Raw genomic sequence first — 21774 nt, 5'->3', positions numbered from 1 at the left:
ACACATATAGATGTGGTGATTTGAATTGCATACTACCTAGAGCCGCATAATGATAGCCTTTCCACTGTCTTGACCATTTAGAATGAAGTTCTACTGACCCAGCTACTGCTTAGCATTACTACTATGGGATGTGAGTGGCGCAGAGCCTCTTGGGCTTGCAGATCAAAAGGTCAGCAGTTTGGATCCCTGTGACGGGGTGAGCTTCCATTGCTCTGTCCCAGCCTAGCAGTTCGAAAGCACGCCACTAAAGGTAAAGGTACCCCTGCCCATACGGGCCAGTCTTGACAGACTCTAGGGTTGTGCGCCCATCTCACTCAAAGAGGCCGGGGGGCCAGCGCTGTCCGAAGACACTTCCGGGTCACGTGGCCAGCGTGACATCGCTGCTCTGGCGAGCCAGAGCTGCACACGGAAACGCCGTTTACCTTCCCGCTAGTAAGCGGTCCCTATTTATCTACTTGCACCCGAGAGTGCTTTCGAACTGCTAGGTTGGCAGGCGCTGGGACCGAACAGTGGGAGCGCACCCCGCCATGGGGATTCGAACCGCCGACCTTTCAATCGGCAAGCCCTAGGCGCTGAGGCTTTAACCCACAGCGCCACCCGCGTCCCTTAAATAGGTAGTGGGATAAATAGGTAGTGGGAAGGTAAACGGTGTTTCCATGTGCTCTGGTTTCCATCACGGTGTTCCATTGCACCAGAAGCAATTTAGTCATGCTGGCCCAGAAAGCTGTCTGTGGACAAACACCGGCTCCCTCGGCCTGAAAAGTGAGATGAGCGCTGCAACCCCATTGTCGCCTTTGACTGGACTTAACCGTCCAGGGGTCCTTTACCTTTTTTTTACCTTAGCATTACTACTATTTGAAATGCATTGGTAAGACAGAATAATCCTATATTCACAATGTGATGAGGGGAGATACGCTGCCACTGTGCTGGTGGAATAGCTGGTGGAATATCCAATTCATGCTCATCCCAGGAAAAGAAAAAATGCACAAGCAGAAAACACAAATAAGTCATAAAAGCAACAGGCATCCCATTCAGCCCTGGACACTCAGTTTCAGCAGCAGACCGAGATAATGGAGCATTTTTCTTCCACCAAAAACTGTTAGGCGCACAGGGGATATTGGAGGAACCCTAGCTGAGTGGAGCAGCTCATGTTTTAAATGCAGGCGCTCTCAGCTTAACATCTCTAGGGTATAATTCTCCAGGTCCAGCTGACCCAGGAGGTGGGTAACACATACCGATAGCCCTGCTCCTGCATGGGCCAACTCACCCTTTTGGCTTTATCCATCACCCTGGCAACACATGTGATCCCTTCTTACTACATTTTAGTTCTAGTGTAGACAAGGGTATTGCATGCACTTGTAATAAATTTTCACAACCTCCTTTAGGGATGGGGAACCTGTTGTGACCCTCCAGATGTTGTTGGACTGCTCCCAGCCAGCACACGTAATGGATGATAGGACATGGAGACCCAAGACATCTCAAAGGCCACAGTCAATAGGCCACCCAGGAGGACTCGTTGCCTCCGCCCCCATCCCTCTTTGCATCTGACTCATGCACTCTGACAGCAGCACCCAACTCACCTGTATACCCTGAGGGCTTCATTAACTAAAAAACCCCCAAATTTGGGATCTCCTCCAAACAGGTGCCAAAGCTGTGTAATAGTTTTCTAACAGCCCCAAACGTGAATAACTGATACATCAAACCAGGGTTCATTGTTAACACCCCCAAACCCACCATGCTCTGATTCACGCCAAACTGGTGCCAAAGTTTTGCAGTAGTTTTGCAAACTTTTTGTAGCGAAACCCCCGCAGCTGAGACACAACATAGTAATAACATAGCACAAAGGAGTGGGGAAGACACTCGCAATTCTAATTTGCAGCAAATGTTTATCCTTCCCTTGCTTATGTGGGGTGCTCCATCCTGACATGGCCAATTGTTGGAGGGGAGGTTTGGTGTTTGTGTCCTGAGTCTCAAGCAGTACCGGATTACCGAATAGGCAGAGTAGGTACTGGCCTAAGGGCCCCACACCTTTTAGGAGCCCCAAGACAACGGATCAAAATAATATTGATTTTATCTTGAAAGAAAAAATTACAATCAAGTTTTCTTAGTTTTAGCAGATAATTTGAGAGCCCCTCACCCCGAGATTTCAAGGGACAAGCTATCTCCTTGCTAACAATTCTGTGCCAGATGCTAGGCACTTGCAACCATCGCTCCACTCCCTGATCTGGCCAGAGCACTGTTGGGCTGGGGGCAGCAGGAGGCCCTATACCATAAGGGAATCCCAGCACAGCTGGCTCTTGCAACTTGGAGAAGAACACGCTCACAATATTGGCCCCGCCTGCTCTCAGTGGAATAGGGCACACAAAGGGAATGACAGAATTCTGCAGTTGGAAGGGACCTTGGATGTCATGTAGGTAAAGCCACTAGTCCAACAGTAGAACATCTGCTTTGGATTCAGAAGATCCCAGGAACAATCCCCAACATTTCTAGTTAGGGCTAGGAGATTCTCCTGCATGGAACCCTGGAGGAGAAGAAGAAGAGAAGAGGAAGAGTTGGATTTGATATCTCGCTTTATCACTACCCGAAGGAGTCTCAAAGCGGCCAACATTCTCCTTTCCCTTCCTCCCCCACAACAAACACTCTGTGAAGCGAGTGGGGCTGAGAGACTTCAGAGACGTGTGACTGGCCCAAGGTCACCCAGCAGCTGCATGTGGAGGAGAGGAGACGTGAACCCGGTTCCCCAGAATACGAGTCTACTGCTCTTAACCACTACACTACACTGGATCTGCCAGTGAGCTGCTGCCAGTCTGTATGGACCTGTGTCACCACTGCAGTATGCACCCACTTATGCCCACAGACATGCCCCATGTCCCTGTACATGCCAGGCCTCACCTTTCTCCCAATTCCTAGTAAATGTTCCCAGCAGAATTTAAACTCAGATTTCTAGGTTCTTCTGCATTCGGTGGCCCATGACAACCTCCTGAGCATCAAATGGGAAAGCAATCGAGCACAACTCCGTGTCTGCTACTCTTCAGCACATTACATTCATCTAACCAATAATTATTAATTGCTATTAGTTGTTAAGAGCTGTGATGGAACAAGACATTTCTGCCTCAACTACTTCGACTTTTGCTTATGTGTCAGTTCCTGCTGTTGTTACATAAAAATGTTCTAGTTTTTTCATTTGTACTGTTTGACATAACAGTTGGAACAAAGATAGCATTTAATAAAGGAGGGATCAATTGTACAGTATGTCTGGTCCTTTTAAACAACAGAAGATGTACCAGACTGGAAAGGAAAGCTTATAGAATTCTCCTATAATAGTAGCAGGTGCTTCGCTAGGTATTTAAAGACTCAGGGTGCAGGACCATGAAACAAATTTGCATTAAATTTGCACATGATGATTTATATGCATAGCCACAAATACTGCATTCTATCCAACACTGCTGTTCCGACACAAAAGACTTCCGCTTACACAATAGAACAGTCCTCTTCTGTGCCCTGAAGCCACCTGTGCACCTTCAATTTCTGCTCCAGAGGATTGGGAGACCCTCTAGAGCAAATATTTATGGGATGGGGCAAGAAGAGGTAGTGGAAGTCCCACTGCATTAGTAGATACATCATCCCTGAAAATGGAGTGGTGGTGAGGAGCCCACAACCCAACATTTTAATTTGAGGGGGAAACCCTGGCCAAGAGAATGTCATTCAAAAGTTTGGGTATATGTACAGGAATGACTAATTTTGTAATTGCTCAAGCAATTGTCAGAATTTGTTGCTGTTGTTTTTTTGTATAGTAAAAGCTAAAGTACCTGAAGTAGAAAATGCAAAATTTTCATTTTTCTGCTTTCAAAGGGAGTCGAAACAAATGAATCCCCAGCTGCTAGGCTGCAATGACTAAATTATTTCAATTTGTTGCTGACATAATGCCATGATCAATTTTGATTTCCAAACAGAACTAGCATCTACAATTCCCTGTGAAAGTGGTACAGAAAAAGAAGCCAGGAAATGGTGAATTGGAACAAGTTTATTTGGAATTAAACCCAATGACTTACCTGTTTTGGACATATTTTCATGGGACTTTTGCCTCTATACTCTTAAATACCATGGTTATCCAGTAAAAGAAATTGAGGTGCAATCCTGTGCACCTGTGTTCAATATGGCTTACTCACTATTAAATTTTTTTTAGGATTGCAATCTTACCCAGCTGCAATCCTGTACACACTTACCTGAACGCAGTAGTGATTATTGTGATTATTGTGATTATTGGGATTATTATTATTATTATTATTATTATTATTTTACACCCTGCCCATCTGGCTGAGTTTCTCCAGCCACTCTGGGCAGCTCACAACAGAATTAATGACAGTAATAATTAAAAAGTGATAAAACATCAGACATTAAAAGCTTCCCTAAACAGGGCTGCCTTCAGATGTCTTCTAAAAGTCAGATAGTTGTTTATTTCCTTGACACCTGATGGGAGGGTGTTGCACAGGGTGGGTGCCACTACCGAGAAGGCCCTCTGTCTGGTTCCCTGTAACCTCACTTCTCGCAGTGAGGGAACCGTCAGAAGGCCCTCGGCACTGGACCTCAGTGTCCGGGCCAAACGATAAGGGTGGAGACGCTCCTTCAGGTATACTGGGCCATATATGATTAGACATATATAGGATTGTACTTAAAACCTAACTACATATTATGTTAATAAAATTATTAACAAGGCCATGGTTTTTAAAAAAGTACCAGCTATAGGGGAAGCATTAGCCATTGGCACTGTAGCATGTGGGATGGAGAACTTTCCTCCTCAGATTTGATGTCAATAAAAATCCGCCTCACCACATAATTAACATGGGAAGCAATTCCCATTGGTACTAGTGGCAGTTCGGGAAGGTAGCTTAAATCTCTCTTCCCCAAATGTTGTGTTGTTGATGAGTACTCTCCCCACCACCCGACCTAGTATTTCATTTTTTAAAAATATGTAATTATCACATCATTAATATAATGTGTAGTTCAGTCAGTTATTTTTTTATAAGTTTTAGCTGATGAATTAATAGTCTGCAAAATTTTGCATTACAATTGCACAGCATAAAACTGTAAAAAGCAAACTTCCTGTGTTTTTTAGAATATGAAAGTATCTCTGCATCTTAGAAAAGCTGTCCCGCCTTCTCTCACAAACCAGAGGGAATGTCTCTTTTAAGATTGCGCTTGCCATCTGCAGGTTTCATTAAAGCGTATTAGTAAATGTGCAACTCTAAGTGGGGTTTGGAGGAGTGAAATGACAGACAGTTCACCAATTCTAAAGTCTGTTGTTTGGTGTCACCAGGCCAGAAAGTGTGGAACAAGACTTTTCCATCCCCCAGCAGCTCATTATTATTATACCCCCCCCCCAATTGAAATTACTTATACCAGCTCTAGGCTGGCATAGATAGTGAACCCAATTTTGGGGCCTCTCGGGGTTACAGTGTTGCAGATATTAATATTGTGCAGTTTGAAGTAACTGGATGCATGAAAACTGACTCCTTTTGGAAATGAAGCATTGTCCAGGCCCATAAAAATATTATTCAAATTTTACTAGCAGAACTCTTCAAAACAACACAGAACCATCAACCGATACATCCAAAATATCCATGCAATGTTGTCCAGCACAGGCTCAGAATCTTACAAAATATGAAATAATTCCAACAGACCTAGAAGCAGAGGTCTGTCTCTTCCCACAGCATTCATTTTAACCTGTTTTCTGTCTCTCAGCCAGACAGTGTCATTTACATGTCCTTACTTCATAGAACCTTGAGACAAAAGACACAAAGGTAACTCTCTTCAAAATGGAGATTTGCAACCCAATATCTTCTTCACATGATCTAAGGTTGCAACACTCACATGTTAGCTACCAGAGAACAACTAGTTAATGATCAACTCAGCAAGAGCTCAGAGTGCTCTCCTTAGTTTTAATATAACCCCATGTATAATCTCTATATTAAATCTTCAGCAATATATATTTAGCCATTTTTCATTTTAAACCTTCATTAATGCACATACATTTTCCATTTCTGTCTCAATTAAATTTATTATACTTAACATCCAGGTGGGCTTTGGATCCAGTGGATTCAATGCCACATCTCTCTGACTTCTCCAACTACTTAAGACTGTTCCAGTCTTAACGGTGGTGATCTCACCATGGAGTTTTCTGCTGGCGTAGTAGGGACATCTGTGGTGGACATGGTCCTCCTGCCAGCAGAATTACTCTGCACAGGTGGGAAAGGATCTCTGCCCCTTTATCCAACAGATCTAGGATTTCTGTCTATGTGTATAAAAATAATTGACAATCTGATGCCTGGTTAATAGAAGTAGGCTTTTAATCAAGAGTACCCCAACCTGGGTGCTCTCATCTGTCCCAACCAGCATGGCCAATGGTCAGGATTAATGGAAATTGGAATCCAAAACATCTGGAGGGCACCAGATTGGGAAAGGGTATTTTAGTCAATGAAAATGCTTTGCATCTAGGTTCATAAGTGTTCCTTATGTTCCTATTTATGACCTCACCAATGGTGCAGCAATGCTAGCACATTTGCAAAGCTATATGGTTCTATATGGTTTCAAATTGAATGGGGGACCACATGTTGAGATTCCTGCATTGAAAGGATTTGGACTAGATTACTCTTGGGGTCCCTACCAACTCTACAGTTCTATGATTCTATGATAGCAGGACTAACACCATCAGTAAATAGATCTTCCTTGCATAAGTTATATTCATGAAAGATGCATAAGTTCAGACCTCCCAAGAGAAAGTAAGAGTTTTTCCCATTTCAGATATATCTATATTTATTTTTACTGTTTTAATCTTAAAACAGATTATGGGGAACATTTTGGGAGCTTTATTTAAAACGGCTGCATATTTAAAAGCAGCTTGTTGATTTCATCGAGAATTGGTTAAGACATATAACACATTTACACAAATCTGCACTATTTGTAGGAGGAAAATAATAAAGGAAGACAGAACTTAACCTAAATTAGGATTTTATTATTTTCTATAAATCTCTTTAAATCTGTCAAGATATTGGGGGTCTTCTACGAAGCCTTGTCCACAAATGTTGGCTCAGTCAGGAGATTGGACATTTCTCTCTCGGCTAGTTGTTAGCACTCTCATTAATTGCACCTGTGTTATCTTGCCTGTGCCAGGAATTCGAGGCTGAAGATGGCCAATCTGTTAATTGGGGAAAAATCCACAGCTGTGGAGTCACACATACATACATCCTAACTCTTAGCTCTGGAAAGTTACAGCTTAGACATCTTCCGATTGGCTGGGGAAATTCCAGTTGGTTACTAAGCAAAAGAGTATGTTACTCATATGCCCGGTATGAGCTGCCTCACCTGTGTAACCTTCCTGACTAATACCAGCGTTACATCTATATGGGGTCATGGATTTGCTGGTAATGTGCTAAACAAGGTTAACTTTATTTATTTTTTTGTTGTCGCTTTGTGATTTCCCAAATGGTCCTATATTCGGAACAGAGTTTCTTTCCTTGTTTTTCTTGGTTGGTAGACAGGTTTTGCGCTATGCTGCTATTTTAATTACATATTATTTATACTATATATATATATCTTCATTTTTAGGTGTTTCTTTGAATTTAACCTGGGTTCTAAGCCAGTTCCTTGGACCTCTGGGGTCACAATGGCTGTGTAATTTAGCTTCTTTTGCCTGTGGTCCCTGAAGAGTGGTTCTTTAGCTCTTGTTCCTTGGAGTCTTGGCGGTGTCCACACTACAGTACAGCCTGAGATGTCCTGGTTCAGGCTGGCTGGCAGGATTGGTTTTACTCCCTGGGTGCATCATCAGAACCACCAAAAAAACACTGGCCTGGGTTTTGGGTCAGGTTTGTTTGACAAATCCAGTTTCATAATCTTCAAATCTCAAATATCTGAAATTAAACATCTGTTAAAGGTAAAGGTAAAGGTACCCCTGCCCGTACGGGCCAGTCTTGACAGACTCTAGGGTTGTGCGCTCATCTCACTCTATAGGCCGGGAGCCAGCGCTGTCCGCAGACACTTCCGGGTCATGTGGCCAGCGTTACAAGCTGCATCTGGCGAGCCAGCGCAGCACACAGAACGCCATTTACCTTCCCGCTGGTAAGCGGTCCCTATTTATCTACTTGCACCCGGGGGTGCTTTCGAACTGCTAGGTTGGCAGGCGCTGGGACCGAACGACGGGAGCGCACCCCGCCGCGAGGATTCGAACCGCCGACCATGCGATCGGCAAGTCCTAGGCGCTGAGGTTTTACCCACAGCGCCACCCGTGTCCCGCGTCTGTTAATTTCTCCTATTATTTAAACGAAGAAGATTGAATGTTTAGATTAATTTTTTTAGTTAACTGTTCGTATTTTCTCCCAGTTTATCTACTTAAACTGCAGAGTGTGGTTTTTTTACAAAGGAAATTTGTGGATATCTGTTCAAAGAACCCAAGCAACCATACTTTTGCCATTCAGCATTTTCATAAAACTATAGTTTATGAGTGGAGGTGTTCGGGTTTTTCTTTTCTTTTTTTTAAAAGAAGAAATAATTTCAGAAGAATTATGCAGATTTGGTGCCCCCTGCTGTCCTTTTTAACTATGGGAGCATCGACTAACAGAAATGGTGCACTAAAGATTTCTAACTGCACAAAACAACCCGTTGAAAATCTTAGGAAACATTTGGCACGTAGGAATAAATTGCCACAGAAATGATCCCTGCTTTGCCCTCTTTTGCAGTCTTCCTGCCTTCTCCTCCAGGTCCATAAAACAAAATGTCCCTTCAAAAGAAAAATCCAAATGCTTCCAATTAGGACTACCTATTGTTAGGTTTACGCATGTTCAGTGCTATTTTTCTAGAAAAAGAGGTGCCGGAACTCACCACAAACACCTCCCTTGTTCTCTTATAATGGCTATGGGGCCCACCCAGAAGGTGTCAGAACTGAGTTCCAGCTGGGGGTAGGGGGGAAGCCCTGATCCTTAAAAGTTATTTTCTGCTAGGGCCCAAAAGTTATGGGTTGGGAAATAAAATGTTGGACTTGACTGAATCTTTGAACTAACTCAGTGAATGAAAAACTCTCTCTCTCTCTCTCTGTGTGTGTGTGTGTGTGTGTGTGTGTCTGTGTGTGTGTGAGAGAGAGAGAGAGGGAGAAATAGGAGCATGGCAGCATACCCCAACCTTGACCCACGTGCATTCATTTGAAAGTCTGCATAGGAAGTACAGGTGTACACATGTATAGGCACCTAGGGAACGATCTATGCAATAAAAAGCAGGGGATCTGATTCCATGTACTGCATAGAGTCCTATAGGGTGCAGACTTCCAAAAGAATACATGTACTCTAGGGGGCAGGGATAGTGCATATGATCCCACTACCCACACCCACATTCATTCAATTTGGATACAATAATGGAACTGGAGGCCCCTTGAGTGTCTTCGGGTCCAGTATCAGACCACTTCAATCAGATACTCCCAGCCGATGTGGACAGATTCCTCCAAGCCGGAAAGCCCACCACTTGCCCTCTGGACCCGTGCCCGTCCTGGCTGATTAGAGCGTGCCCAGACGAGGTGCGGGTCCCCCTGGGTGACATCATCAATTTGTCCCTTGGCACGGGGACATTGCCTGGGGAGTTGAAGGAGGCAGTGGTGCGTCTCTTAAAAAAAAATCATTAGATCCTTTAGAGCTATCCAATTACCACCCAGTTTCGAACCTTTCGTACCTGGGTAAGGTGATTGAGAGAGTGGTTGCTGAACAGCTTGGTGGATTCCTGGATGAAACGTCAGCTTTGGATCCATTCCAGTCCGGCTTCCATCTTGGTGATGGGACCGAGACGGCTCTGGTCGCCCTAACAGATGATCTCCGTGGGCAGCTGGATCGAGGCGGGGCAGGGCTGCTGATCCTTTTAGAGCTGTCAGCAGCCTTCGACACGGTCAATCACAAACTTTTGGACAACCGCCTTGCTGACGTGGGGATTCAGGGCAGTCCTACAATGGCTGCACTCTTTCCTTTCTGGTCAGGGACAGAGGGTGGCGCTTGGGGGGGAATTGTCATCCCGCCACTCCTTGGTGTGCGGAGTGCTGCAGGGTGCAATTCTCTCCTCGATGCTTTTTAACATCTTTATGCGCCCCCTCGCCCAGCTTGTCCAGAGTTTTGGTTTGGGCTGCCATCAGTACACTGACGACACCCAACTCTATCTGCTGATGGATGGCCATCCTGACTCGCCCCCCCCCCCACACTGATCAGATGTTTGGAAGCTGTGGCTGGATAGTTACGTGGGAGTCGGTTGAAGTTAAATCCTTCGAAGACAGAGGTTCTTTGGCTGGGTTGGGATGATATGGGGTTGTGGGGCCAATGCCCATCTCTTGTGGGGGCGCAATTAGTGCCAGACCTTCTGTCAGGCGTTTGGGTGTAATAGACGCCTCCCTTTCTATGGAGGCACAGGTTGCAGCTACAACAAAGGCGGCATTTTCCCATCTCCGCCGTGCTAAGCAGTTGGTCCCTTACCTCTCTCGCCCTGATCTCGCCACTGTGATCCACCGGACAGTCACCTCCAGGCTTGATTATTGTAACTCACTCTATGTGGGGCTGCCCTTGAAGCTGACCCAGAAACTCCAGCAGGTGCAGAATGCCGCGGCAAGACTCCTTATGGGGCTTCGCCGCGGGATCGCATTCATCCAGTGCTGTATCAGCTGCACTGGCTCCTGGTGCAGTACATGATCAGGTTTAAGGTGCTGGTTTTAACCTTTAAAGCCCTATATGTGCTAGGACCCTTGTACATACGGGACCGCCTCTCCTGGTATGTCCCACAGAGGACCTTACAGTCTGCAAATAATAACAGCTTGGGGATCCCAAGTCCCAGGCAGATTAGGCTGGCCTTGACCAGGGCCGAGGCCTGGTGGAACGCTCTGCCACAAGAGATCAGGGCCCTGCGGGATTTGACATCTTTCCACAGGGCCTGCAAGATGGGAGTTGTTCCGCCAGGCCTTTGGTCAGGGCTCAGCCTGACTCCTCTTCTTGTATAAGAACTAGTATGAAAGAGGCCTCCCAGCATTCTCACAGGCCCATATAAGAACAGTGTAAACAGTTGGGCCTGATGAACATTTACTGTTCCCAACCCTAATCCTGTGGAAAGCCATTTAATTAGATTTAAATTTGATCCTGACTTGTTTTTAGGAGGTAATTTAATTATTGTTTGATTTTATACTAATGTTACCAGTATATATTTGATGTTAGCCACCCTGAGCCCGGTTTCGGCCGAGGAGGGCGGGATACAAATAAAAGTTGTTTATTGTTGTTGTTGTTGTTAACTTCTGAAAGGGAATAAAGTATATGGGGTGTGGTTGGGAAGAGTCCCCAGGGACTGTTGTAGGGAGTCACATGTATAATAGTATGTTTTGGGACTTCAGGTGGGCTTTGATGTCTTTCAGGTGAGCTTTGGGATGCATGGCCTTCCTCCATCTCCACTTCGCAGGATTCCTCTCGAATGACAAGTTCTTCCGCATGGCTTTCCTCCATCTCCACTGTGCAGGATTCCTCTTGAATTTCAAGATCTTCCGCATGGCTTTCCTCCATCTCCACTGCGCAGGCTTTCTCTCAAATTTCAAGATCTTCCGCATGACTTTCCTCCATCTCCACTGCGCAGGATTCCCCTCAAATTTCAAGATCTTCCCCATGGCTTTCCGCCATCTCCACTGCACAGGCTTTCTCTCAAATTTCAAGATCTTCCACAAGACTTTCCACTATCTCAACTGCGGAGGATTTCTCTTGAATTACCAGATCCAGCAGAGAACCACACTTCGAACAAGTAGTTAGACTCTCACCTTTTACTGCACTTCCTGGGGTAATCACCACTACAGTTTCTATCTGATATGTATCTGCTGCGATTCTGATGCAACATCTCTCCATCCCAACCAATGCTGCACTCAGCAGCTGGAAACCTGCAGCGATATAGCCTAGATAAATAGAAGGTCCAATATGCTGCTCGCTGGGAATTTGAGGCAATTCAAAAGTTTCTGGGAAGACCATTTCCCCATTTTGCAAGACAGCAGACATGTTCCATATCACAGAAATCAGGACCAGTATCCCTGCAAGTAAGTTCAGGAGAGCTCTAAGCCTAAAAAAGGTTAAGACAAAATCCTTATGTTTTCTGGGCTTGAACACACTGTACAAGGCAAATGATATTAATCCTAGGGCCGCTGAATTCATGTCTGCCATGTCTACCTCTCCTCTCCTCTCCAAACGCCCCCTGCGGGTGAAAGAAGGCTCCCTGGTGGTGAGATGACTGAGCTTGGTTTCTTGCTTCCAGTTATATGCATTCTTGATGAGTATTTTGGCCTTGCTGATGTGCATTGCCTCAACAGTCAGTGTCAACTGGAGAGTGTGGCATGTGGAAAACATCAAGGGAACCGGCTCTGGAAACGTCTGGATTGGAATCTGGGATGTCTGCTTTTGGAAAGACCCTTTTAACAACTTTCCTGAGCCTCAAGAAGACTGAGCTGCTGGCCACTGAACTGACGTTCGCCTGAACGGCCGGCCACAGCAGCAACTGCTCTGCAGCATTCTTAGGTCAGTTACAGTCCAGTTAGAATCCTGACAGCAACACAAATCATAACTCCAGGGTACTGGTCATTTGGAACATCAGGAAAGTGGAAAATGGGAGGGAACTCAGTTCCCTTCTTTCCCAATACAGAGTGTCTTTTCCAGGACACTTTGCAGTTAAAACACATTCTTCCTGATGTCATATTCAGACAGAGTGTCTCCACCCCCATCATTTTGCCCAGACACTGAGGTCCAGCGCTGAGGGTCTTCTGGCGGTTCCCTCGCTGTGAGAAGCCAAGTTACAGGGAACCAGGCAGAGGGCCTTCTTGGTAGTGGCACCCGCTCTGTGGAACACCCTCCCACCAGATGTCAAAGAGAAAAACAACTACCAGACTTTTAGAAGACATCTGATGGCAGCCCTGTTTAGGGAAGCTTTTAATGTTTAATAGGTTATTGTATTTTAGTGTTCTGTTGGAAGCCGCCCAGAGTGGCTGGTGAAACCCAGCCAGATGGGTGGGGTATAAATAAATTATTATTATTATTATTATTATTATTATTATTATTATTATATATATAGTGTGTGTGTGTGCGCGCGCGCGCGCAGTGTCAGATTTACATATAAGCTAAACAATCTATAGCTTAGGGCCTCACTCTCTTGGGGCCCCCAAAAAAATTTAAAGGGAAAAAATTGTATGTACATTTCCAAAATATAAGATAAAAAACAAATAAAATAAAACCTACAATTATTATTTCATGTTATAGCAAGTTTCTAGACACTAGATTATGAGTCTTTGTAAATTGTGTTTCTAAAGGAACTTTTGTTCTTGCCAAATGCCAATGTGTTTGCATTATTAAGCTTGTTATGAATAAAAAATCATTTTAAGTTAGACCTTAATAATTATTTCACTATTAATATACTTCTTCTTAATTGTATTTCACTATTAATATACTTCTTAATTGCATTTCAGTTCAACAATTACTTTGATAAATTACATATTTTGTTATGTGCAAATGGCTTTAGATACCTATTAGGTCCATAAATTACCGTATAGCATATATTCAACACACACACAAAAGTGACAATTTGTTGTTGACAAAGGACAGCTGGACATATAAAGGGCCCCGTTACCTTCAGTAGCTTAGGGCCACATCAAACCTAAATCTGGCCCTCTGTGTGTTTGTGTCTGTGTATGACCTTGGGCTTCCCCCAAGTCTGCTGACGCATTCCCCTTTGTGCATGGTTAGTGCCACTCTTTGGCTACATAAGCAACAGCACTCAAAGTGCACAAAGCCAGAGCAAATGATACACAGCAGATGTGCTTGGTGCAATAAACCCACGTTTCTGAACATAACCCTAGAGAGTTCAGTGCTAACATTCATGGACTCTCGTTTTCAGTCATGTGAATGTTCTCTCAGATTTATTTTTTGTCCAGAAAAGTCCAGAAAGTCAGAGATATATCAGTGAATGTTGCCTATCACTGGGATGAGATCACTCACATTCATCAGTGTACATCCTATAAGCAGTACCATGCATGAGGAATACCAATATTCACAAAAGATGGTCAATATTAACATGTGTTGATAGACGACAACGGGGAGGTTGTCGTCTGGGTGTCCCAGGACCTCTATACACATTGCCCAGGCTTGAGACCCTGGGAGGTCACTTTGGTGCCACTAACAGACTCCAATACTTTGGCCACCTCATGAGAAGAGAAGACTCCCTGGAAAAGACCCTGACGTTGGGAAAGATGGAGGGCACAAGGAGAAGGGGACGACAGAGGACGAGATGGTTGGACAGTGTTCTCGAAGCTACGAACATGAGTGCGACCAAACTGCAGGAGGCAGTGGAAGACAGGAGTGCCTGGCGTGCTCTGGCCCATGGGGTCACGAAGAGTCGGACACGACTAAACAACAAACAACAACAGACTGGTTTGATTTCACCGCTGGAGGTACACTCCATTCTCTTTTGAGACAGACAGGTGCCAACAATTTCTTAAACTAAACTTCCACTGCCACTTGTTCATCACTGGATGAGGATTTTCAATCAATTTTGGAAAGAGGCCGGTTTTTAAGGTTACATATGATCAATTTGAACCAAAACATTACCATCCTGAGCACCATTTTGTATCATGCATATTCAGTATAACGACCCACAGCAAATGCACAATAAGATGGTAGTGGGTGGATAATGAAGTTGAGCTGTAGGTTTGTGTCAATGGCAATGTGTCATGATTCTCATGGCTGTTTCTCCTGCTGACATGTCTCGAACTCCACTGCATTTATAATTTTCTGCTCCTGCTTTCATCCTTCTATTCTTTCCTTTGTATCCCCTCCCCCCTTCAACAGAACCATCCATTTCTTATGACAGGTATCAAATCTATAGTCAATTATATCAGTGTATGAAAAAGAAAAAGGTTCTGACCTCCTTTTTACTCCTTTGCCTAGTCCTCAGACCTTAGTGGGCACAAAAGAGTCTTTGAGAAAGAGGATTCTTGCAAAGTATTGCTGCTTTTATTCTTAAAAAGTCTTCTTCTTCAACCATGACCGACAGCTTTTACACACACCAAACGCAAACAGCTTTCTACCATCAAACCAACACACACCAAACACTAGCATTGACCACAGGTACAATTTGGTGCATGAGCCATTGTAGGCCGCTGACTCATGCTGACTTAGTTCTTTTAGCATTAAAGAAACAGCGGCCAATTTTTAGCTGTGACAAATTATTTAAAAAATTATAAAAATAAAATATGTAGAAATAAATAGGTTAAGCTAACAAACAGTGACAGGTCCAAGATCACCAAGTGCTCTTCATGGGTGAATGGACATTTGAACCCTGGCCTCCCAGGCCCTAGTCCAACACTCTAATGCATCAAACAAGAGTACAGTTGTACCTTGGAAATCAAATGGAATCCGTTCCGGAAGTCCGTTCTACTTCCAAAACATTTGGAAACCAAAGTGTGTGTGTGTGTGTGTGTGTGTGTGAGAGAGAGAGAGAGAGAGAGAGAGAGAGAGAGAGAGAGAGAGAGAGAGAAATTAGAATCAAACCTATGGAGCTTCCTAGTTCTTCTCATTTCTACTGTGTACCATTTTTAACTTATAAGATACCTATTTTGAAAATTAGCTATATGGTACTACTCAGGGCTTTTTTTTCAACTGGAACTCACAGAACTCAGTTTCGGCACCTCTCAGGGGGGCACCATTGCCATTCTAAAAGAACAAGGGAGGCGTTCATGGTGAATTCCGGCACCTCTTCTTCTAGAAAAATAGCCTTGATGTAATCATAGAAACCAAAAAAGTTGTTCTCAATTGATGTTTATCAGACAAAACTTTTACAATTCTATTTTCTATATGAATCCAAGAAACCATGACAATCCCAGTTTATAGGCGAATAAAAGTTAAAAGGAGTGCCAGGATGCACTGTAATGCCAGGGCAGGCTACTCAGGTTATAATTGGATCTAATTAACACCTTACAAGTTGCAGCATTAACGACTAGTTTGTGCATCATACCAAAGAGTGAGGCACACTTTCCTGTCTTTAAAATTAAAACTTTTTTTTTAAACTGTCTTTGATGATTGCTACTCTAAGCAACAGCTCTGATCCAATATTGGTATATGTGAGTAACAAACATTAACTGAAACCAGTTTTGAAAGGAAAGCTGTAGTGTAACACAGAGAGAGAGAGAGAGAGCGCGTGCAAGAGCATTTCACTGACAAAACCACAATATTTGATGATTTTAAAAAATATATTGGAAAGAATTCTAACCCTAAACATTTCTGTTTAAGAGGTTAAATTCCTCAAACAGATGCAGTTACAGTTTGACTATATTTGAAAGTACAGTGGTGCCTCGCAAGACGAAATTAATTTGTTCTGCGAGTTTTTTCGTTCTATGAGTTTTTTCGTCTTGCGAAGCACTGCTGCGTATTGACGGTTTCCCATAGGAATGCATTGGCGGCTTAAAAAAAAAAGGCGCAAGAAGTTCCGTCTTGCGAAGCAAGCCCATAGGGAAATTCGTCTTGCGAAGCAACTCAGAAAACAGAAAACTCTTTCGTCTTGCGAGTTTTTCGTCTTCCGAGGCATTCGTCTTGCAAGGTACCACTGTAGTGGAATGTGACTAGGAATACAAAGATATGTTCTTAAACGGTAAAGGTAAAGGGACCCCTGACCATTAGGTCCAGTCGCAGAAGACTCTGGGGTTGTGGCGCTCATCTTGCTTTATTGGCCAAGGGAGCAGACGTACAGCTTTTGGGTCATGTGGCCAGCATGACTAGGCCGCTTCTGGCGAACCAGAGCAGCGCACGGAAATGCTGTTTACCTTCCCGCCAAAGCGGTAACTATTTATCTACTTGCACTTTGATGTGCTTTAGAACTGCTAGGTTGGCAGGAGCAGGGACCAAACAACGGGAGCTCACCCCATTGCGGGGATTCGAACCGCCAACCTTCTGATTGGCAAACCCTAGGCTCTGTGGTTTAACCCACAGCGCCACCCGCTGTTCTTACCCAGGGACTAAAAGAGAAAAGAGGATCTCACCCCTGTTTTAGAGAAACTGTGAACATCTTCCTTGTTGAAAGCTATGTGATCAAGTACAATAATGTCCTTTCTTCTGGTCACATCTCTACAGATCTTGAAAGAGCATATTTTTAGGCTGCAGTTAGGAAAAAATTGTGTCATTCTCAGCACATTTGCCACATTCAACTTACTTTTTTGTCACTCACTGGCCTGAAGTGATAGTGCAACTTTAACCTTGCCACACCCCTAAAAGAAGGGAAGACGCTCTGATAGTGAAGGAGGGATGGGACAACAGTCAGGAAAGAGTCAATATTACATTCCGTATGCTCCAGTCACTCAAAATGTTTTCCTCTCTAGTGAGATACACATTTTTGCATGAAAAACTGAAAAGTGGAGAAGTATCAGCATTTGACTGTGTGAACACCTGAAACTGCAGTTAAAGTCAGAAGACTTTACCCACCATCAACCTCAATAAATACTCCTCTAATATTTTATGAAGAAAATGGATTAGGTTAATTTAGCAGGACATAAATGGTATAATAACAAATGTGTATTTAACAACAACGGGCACAGTAAGCCCCTTCAGTGAGGAGGAGTGGCATGCTTTAGTTAAACAATATTTCAATATTAACCTTTATACTGTACATTTTTATCTCTGATAGTTGTGAGTGAAGTGCTCTACCAGTGCAATCTAAAGATATATACTGAGGTAAATACCATTAGAATTGCAGCCTAAATGTCTGCTGTTACCTGAAGAACTGTGGGGAGGGGAAGCTGCTGCTTCATAGCATTTATGGGTGGTCTAGAAATTAAATCAATAATATTTTAATAATAATAAATTTAATATGTGATAAATTTTAATAAATAAGAACTTTAACAAATAATAATGCTGTGTTTTTGTTTGTCACTGTGGTACACATTTATGTGTTTTTCTGTTGTAAACCACACTCTGATCTTTGGATGAAGGGTTGTATAGAAATTTGATAAATAATAATAACAATTTATAGTGAGAGACCATAGGCATTTTGAATGTAATTATTGTTCATTATGTATAGACATTGGCTGTTCACTGCTACTCAGTGACATTACACAACAATATGGCAGGAAGTGAGAAATAGCATTGTATTCGTGGTACTATTTAGGTAGGATGCTTGGATAATTACATTTTATAAGTTGGAATTAGGCACGGCACAAGGCCAACGCCCATGCCTTGTAAAAAGTACCATAGGATATTTGTTGAGAAGGAGTAGCATAATTGTTTTCTGATGTCTCTTCCAAAAAGATGGTAACTAAACAAGACTCACCTGGTGCAGCTGGGAGGTCAGCATCATATAGAGAAGCTTCATATCTGAATCACCAGTCACCAGCATTATCAGGCCAAAGACCATAAAGATTATTGTGGCACCTTCAAGACTTAAAAACAAATTTATTATGGCAAAAGTTTTTGTGAACTGGAGTCCATATAATTAGATGCATGAATTGTTACCCTGAGTTACATAGGTATAGTTGTAGGTAGGGGATGGCAAGGGTTAGTTTCAAGACGCCTAATGGAAAGGCAGACCCAGTTGTAGTTGGGTCCTTTCGAGACAGTTTTCAGCACTATCAATAAGCAGTTGTTATTCATTCACTGTGTGGATTTCTGCAAAATCAGTAAGATCCATACATCAAGCTGCAATATTTCTCCATACGTCAAGCTACAATATTTTGTCACGGAGAAAAACACAATTCCTGCCCACAGTATATCTTTTTGTGATTGTTAGTGCTACTTGGAATATATTGGCATGAGAGCCACAAGCATCTACTGGATAGTGACTGGGCTGTCATGGGGTTTACTCCCTCCCTCAATGTTCTGTTGCCCTTGAAATACTTTTAATTTTAATGCATTTCACAACATTTAGTATTTTTAATAGAAAGCAGTACTAAAGCTAACCCCTGCTCTTTAGGGGGGGGGAAGTAGTTTACTATATATATTGTTACTCAAAGGCTATACACAACTGCCGTCTAACACCAGAGCCCCATTTCCCCCCATTAAATGGGAAATGCTGTAATTCCTGCGGTAAGGCAGGGCTTGCCACTCCTACTCTATTGTGTGGGGGAAATAATATTGAAGTTCTACCTCAAGGCAGGGGCACAAAAACAAGGGGGAGGCATATTTTTCTTAGTCTGAAAACACTTTATGCAAATATGTTTGTGTTTCTTACAAACACCTGTTACTTTGATGTTAAAGGTATATCCATCTATCTATCATCCACTGCTTTTTTTTCCTTCTTAAAAAATGTTTAGGGATAACTCTCATTTTCCTACTCATATTGTAATTCTGCCCCTCAATGAGGCCAAACTTAGATTCAAAAAATGTTTAGGGGTATGCGTACCCCTGCATCCCCCCCAGAAAAAGCAGTGGATCTACCTACCTACCTACCTACACATACATATATATACATACAAGCCAGAAAGGGAAGAAACCCACTCAGAACTGAAACAACAACTTCCAGGACAGTAGCCCTATTAGTCTTGCGGAGCCTTAAAAAAGAACACAACGGCCACAGGGCTCTTTTGCTGTTTTGAATACAAAGATTCAACTCACTTCCCCAAAAAAAAAGAAGTAATTGGTAACTATAGAACAATGTTTTCGGAGCACATCAACATGCTAGTTCCCGTTTATGTGTGCCATTTCGGAGCACGGGGAAATGAGGGGTGTGTGTATATATTTACATATACCTCCAGCCTTGCCCTATATGGGCATATGAGATAAGCAAGGTGGAAGCATAACAAGCCAGCCAGCCTCACGCAAACAGTCAGGTGCGGTGACAAAGCGCCCACCTCAGCCACCCCGAGCAGGGTCTGTGCCCGCCCAGCGGGTGGTGCTGTGGAGGCCAGCCGGAGCCCCTCACGCCACTGGCCCTAGGCTGCCCCCTCTGCACTCTGCACCCCCAGAGCCTACCCCAGGCGGCGGCGGAAGTGAGTGTAGGGGGCAGTATAGGAATTTCCTGTGACGTCCCGGCCCGGACTCCATTAGGCTGCAGCTAGGCAGAGAAGCCACAAACCCAGCGGGCTAGTGGAGAGGAGTGGGCCGGGCGCCTGGGGCTGCCAGGCGGTGGGCTTCGGGCAGCGTTAGCTGGAGGGACCCTAGAGCGGGCGGCGGCCGCCGCTGCTGTCTGAGGGGCGTCGAGGAAGAGGGACCAGGGCTCCCCCCCACCCCGCTCCTCACCCCCGCCACCTCCCCCACCCCACTCCCACCCCCGCCTCCCCTTCCTCACTCCCCCCCCCCCCCGGCTTCCCACCACGGCCGCTCTCGGCGAGGAAACTCTGGCCTCCGCTTCCTCCTCCTCCGACTCGGACACCGGCGGAGCCTCCCCGCCACCGCGGAAGAAAGCGCGGGCCTCCCCGGCGGCGGCGGCGGCGGCGGAGGGAGCAGGAGAGCCCGGGGCTTCCGCGGGCAGAGCAGGCCTCACCTCGTCCCCGTCCCCCTCGCTCTCCGCCGGGCTCGCCCCCCCTGCTGCCAACCCCCTCAGAGCCAGCGGCGGCAGCAGCAGCAGCAGCAGCGCCATGCAGGCCAACGGGGCAGGAGGGGGTCAGCAGCAGCAACAACAACAGCCGCCGCCGCCGCCGTCATCGTCGCAGGGTCCGGAGCTGGGCTGCCTCAGCGCCCAAAACGGCGAGGCCTCTTCGGGCTCGAGCGCCGGGGAGCAGCTCGCTCACGCCAACGGGCTTCTGCCGTCGGCCAACAACAACAACGGCGGCGGCGGCGGGCCGAGTGTCAACAACGGGGTTTCGGCCCCCGGGGGGTCCGCCGTCGAGATGGGGGGAGGCAGCGGCGTCGGGGTCGGCGGCAGCGCCCTGAAGAAGAAGAAGCGGCTCTCGCAGTCCGACGAGGACGTGATCCGGCTCATCGGGCAGCACCTCCACGGGCTGGGCCTCAAGTAAGTGGGGCAAGCTGAGGACGACAGTCTCCATTAATGCCCTTCCCAACTCAGCGCTGTGTGGGGCGCGGAATCTTCCGTGGGGTGCGGAAGTGGGCCCGAAAGACGAGATTTCACACACACACACACACACACACACACACACCGTTTTGGCTGACCCCATCTCCAGAAACCTGTTTTGGCTTTGGCTTTCTCGTTGTTGTTTGTGCTTTCCCCCCTTTTGAGTCACTGCGAGGCTCGCGTTTGAGGGAGACCCAGCTCTTGGGGTGGGGTCGGGGGTATTGCTCTTGTAAAATGCCTTTTTATTTTTTATTTCCATCCAAATCTTTGAGTGGGGGGAGGAGGATACAAAATAGACGAGGGTTTGTGCTGATGAGAATAATAGCCATGGCCGACTTGTTTATTTTAGGGCACATTATATGCCCAAGGGAGAGAATCCAACACTTTTGTGTGGCTGCCTTGGCCCATATTTATCCTAAGGAGGGGCACTTTTTGTCAGATTATTCTGTCGCAGTTTAATATCAAAGAGAGAGATGGGGGGAGAAGAGATAAATCCAGGGAATGAAGGGATGAAGGCAGTGAAACTCTGGGGCCTATTTTTTCAGGCCTAGTCCTGTGTGGACTTCCTACTCGGAGAACAGGTAGAGTCTTCTGTCAACTATGACAGTATGAAGGCCCAAGAACATAGTAATAAAGGTGAATTGGTGCATAGATGGTACAGATAAAATAGCATTTTCAACACAACAGTGTACGGAAATCTCTTTGTCTATAGTCTTAAAACAAGTATATTGAGTTAAAAAAGCAAACCAGTAT

At 44.9% G+C, this 21774-nt stretch overlaps 2 protein-coding genes across 7 annotated transcripts in view; both read left to right on the top strand.

Annotated features, from left to right (window-relative positions):
- Nucleotides 1–19805: 19805 nt before the first annotated feature.
- The window catches only part of WDR26 (WD repeat domain 26), a 34867-nt gene continuing 32898 nt past the window's right edge, over nt 19806–21774 (top strand). For 3 of the 6 annotated variants that reach the window (XM_083434491.1, XM_083434493.1, XM_083434490.1), the window contains exon 1: nt 19853–20961. In XM_083434491.1, the coding sequence (XP_083290617.1) occupies nt 20588–20961 (374 nt within the window). In that variant the 5' untranslated portion in view covers nt 19853–20587. Of the gene's footprint in view, nt 20962–21774 lie in introns of all 6 variants that reach the window. The other 3 variants (XM_083434495.1, XM_083434494.1, XM_083434492.1) reach the window with 3 other exon arrangements.
- NVL (nuclear VCP like) overlaps nt 20436–21774 on the top strand; it is an 88440-nt gene continuing 87101 nt past the window's right edge. Inside the window, exon 1 of the mRNA XM_083434434.1 lies at nt 20436–20446. The gene's annotated coding sequence lies outside the window, so the exon portion shown is untranslated. The remainder of the gene's footprint in view (nt 20447–21774) is intronic.

Source organism: Podarcis tiliguerta (assembly GCF_965153285.1).
Source record: "Podarcis tiliguerta genome assembly, chromosome: 3".
NCBI classification, from domain to species: Eukaryota; Metazoa; Chordata; class Lepidosauria; order Squamata; family Lacertidae; genus Podarcis; species Podarcis tiliguerta.
The sequence above is the reverse complement of the archived record's forward strand: the minus strand, read 5'-3'. Positions and strand labels throughout refer to the sequence as shown.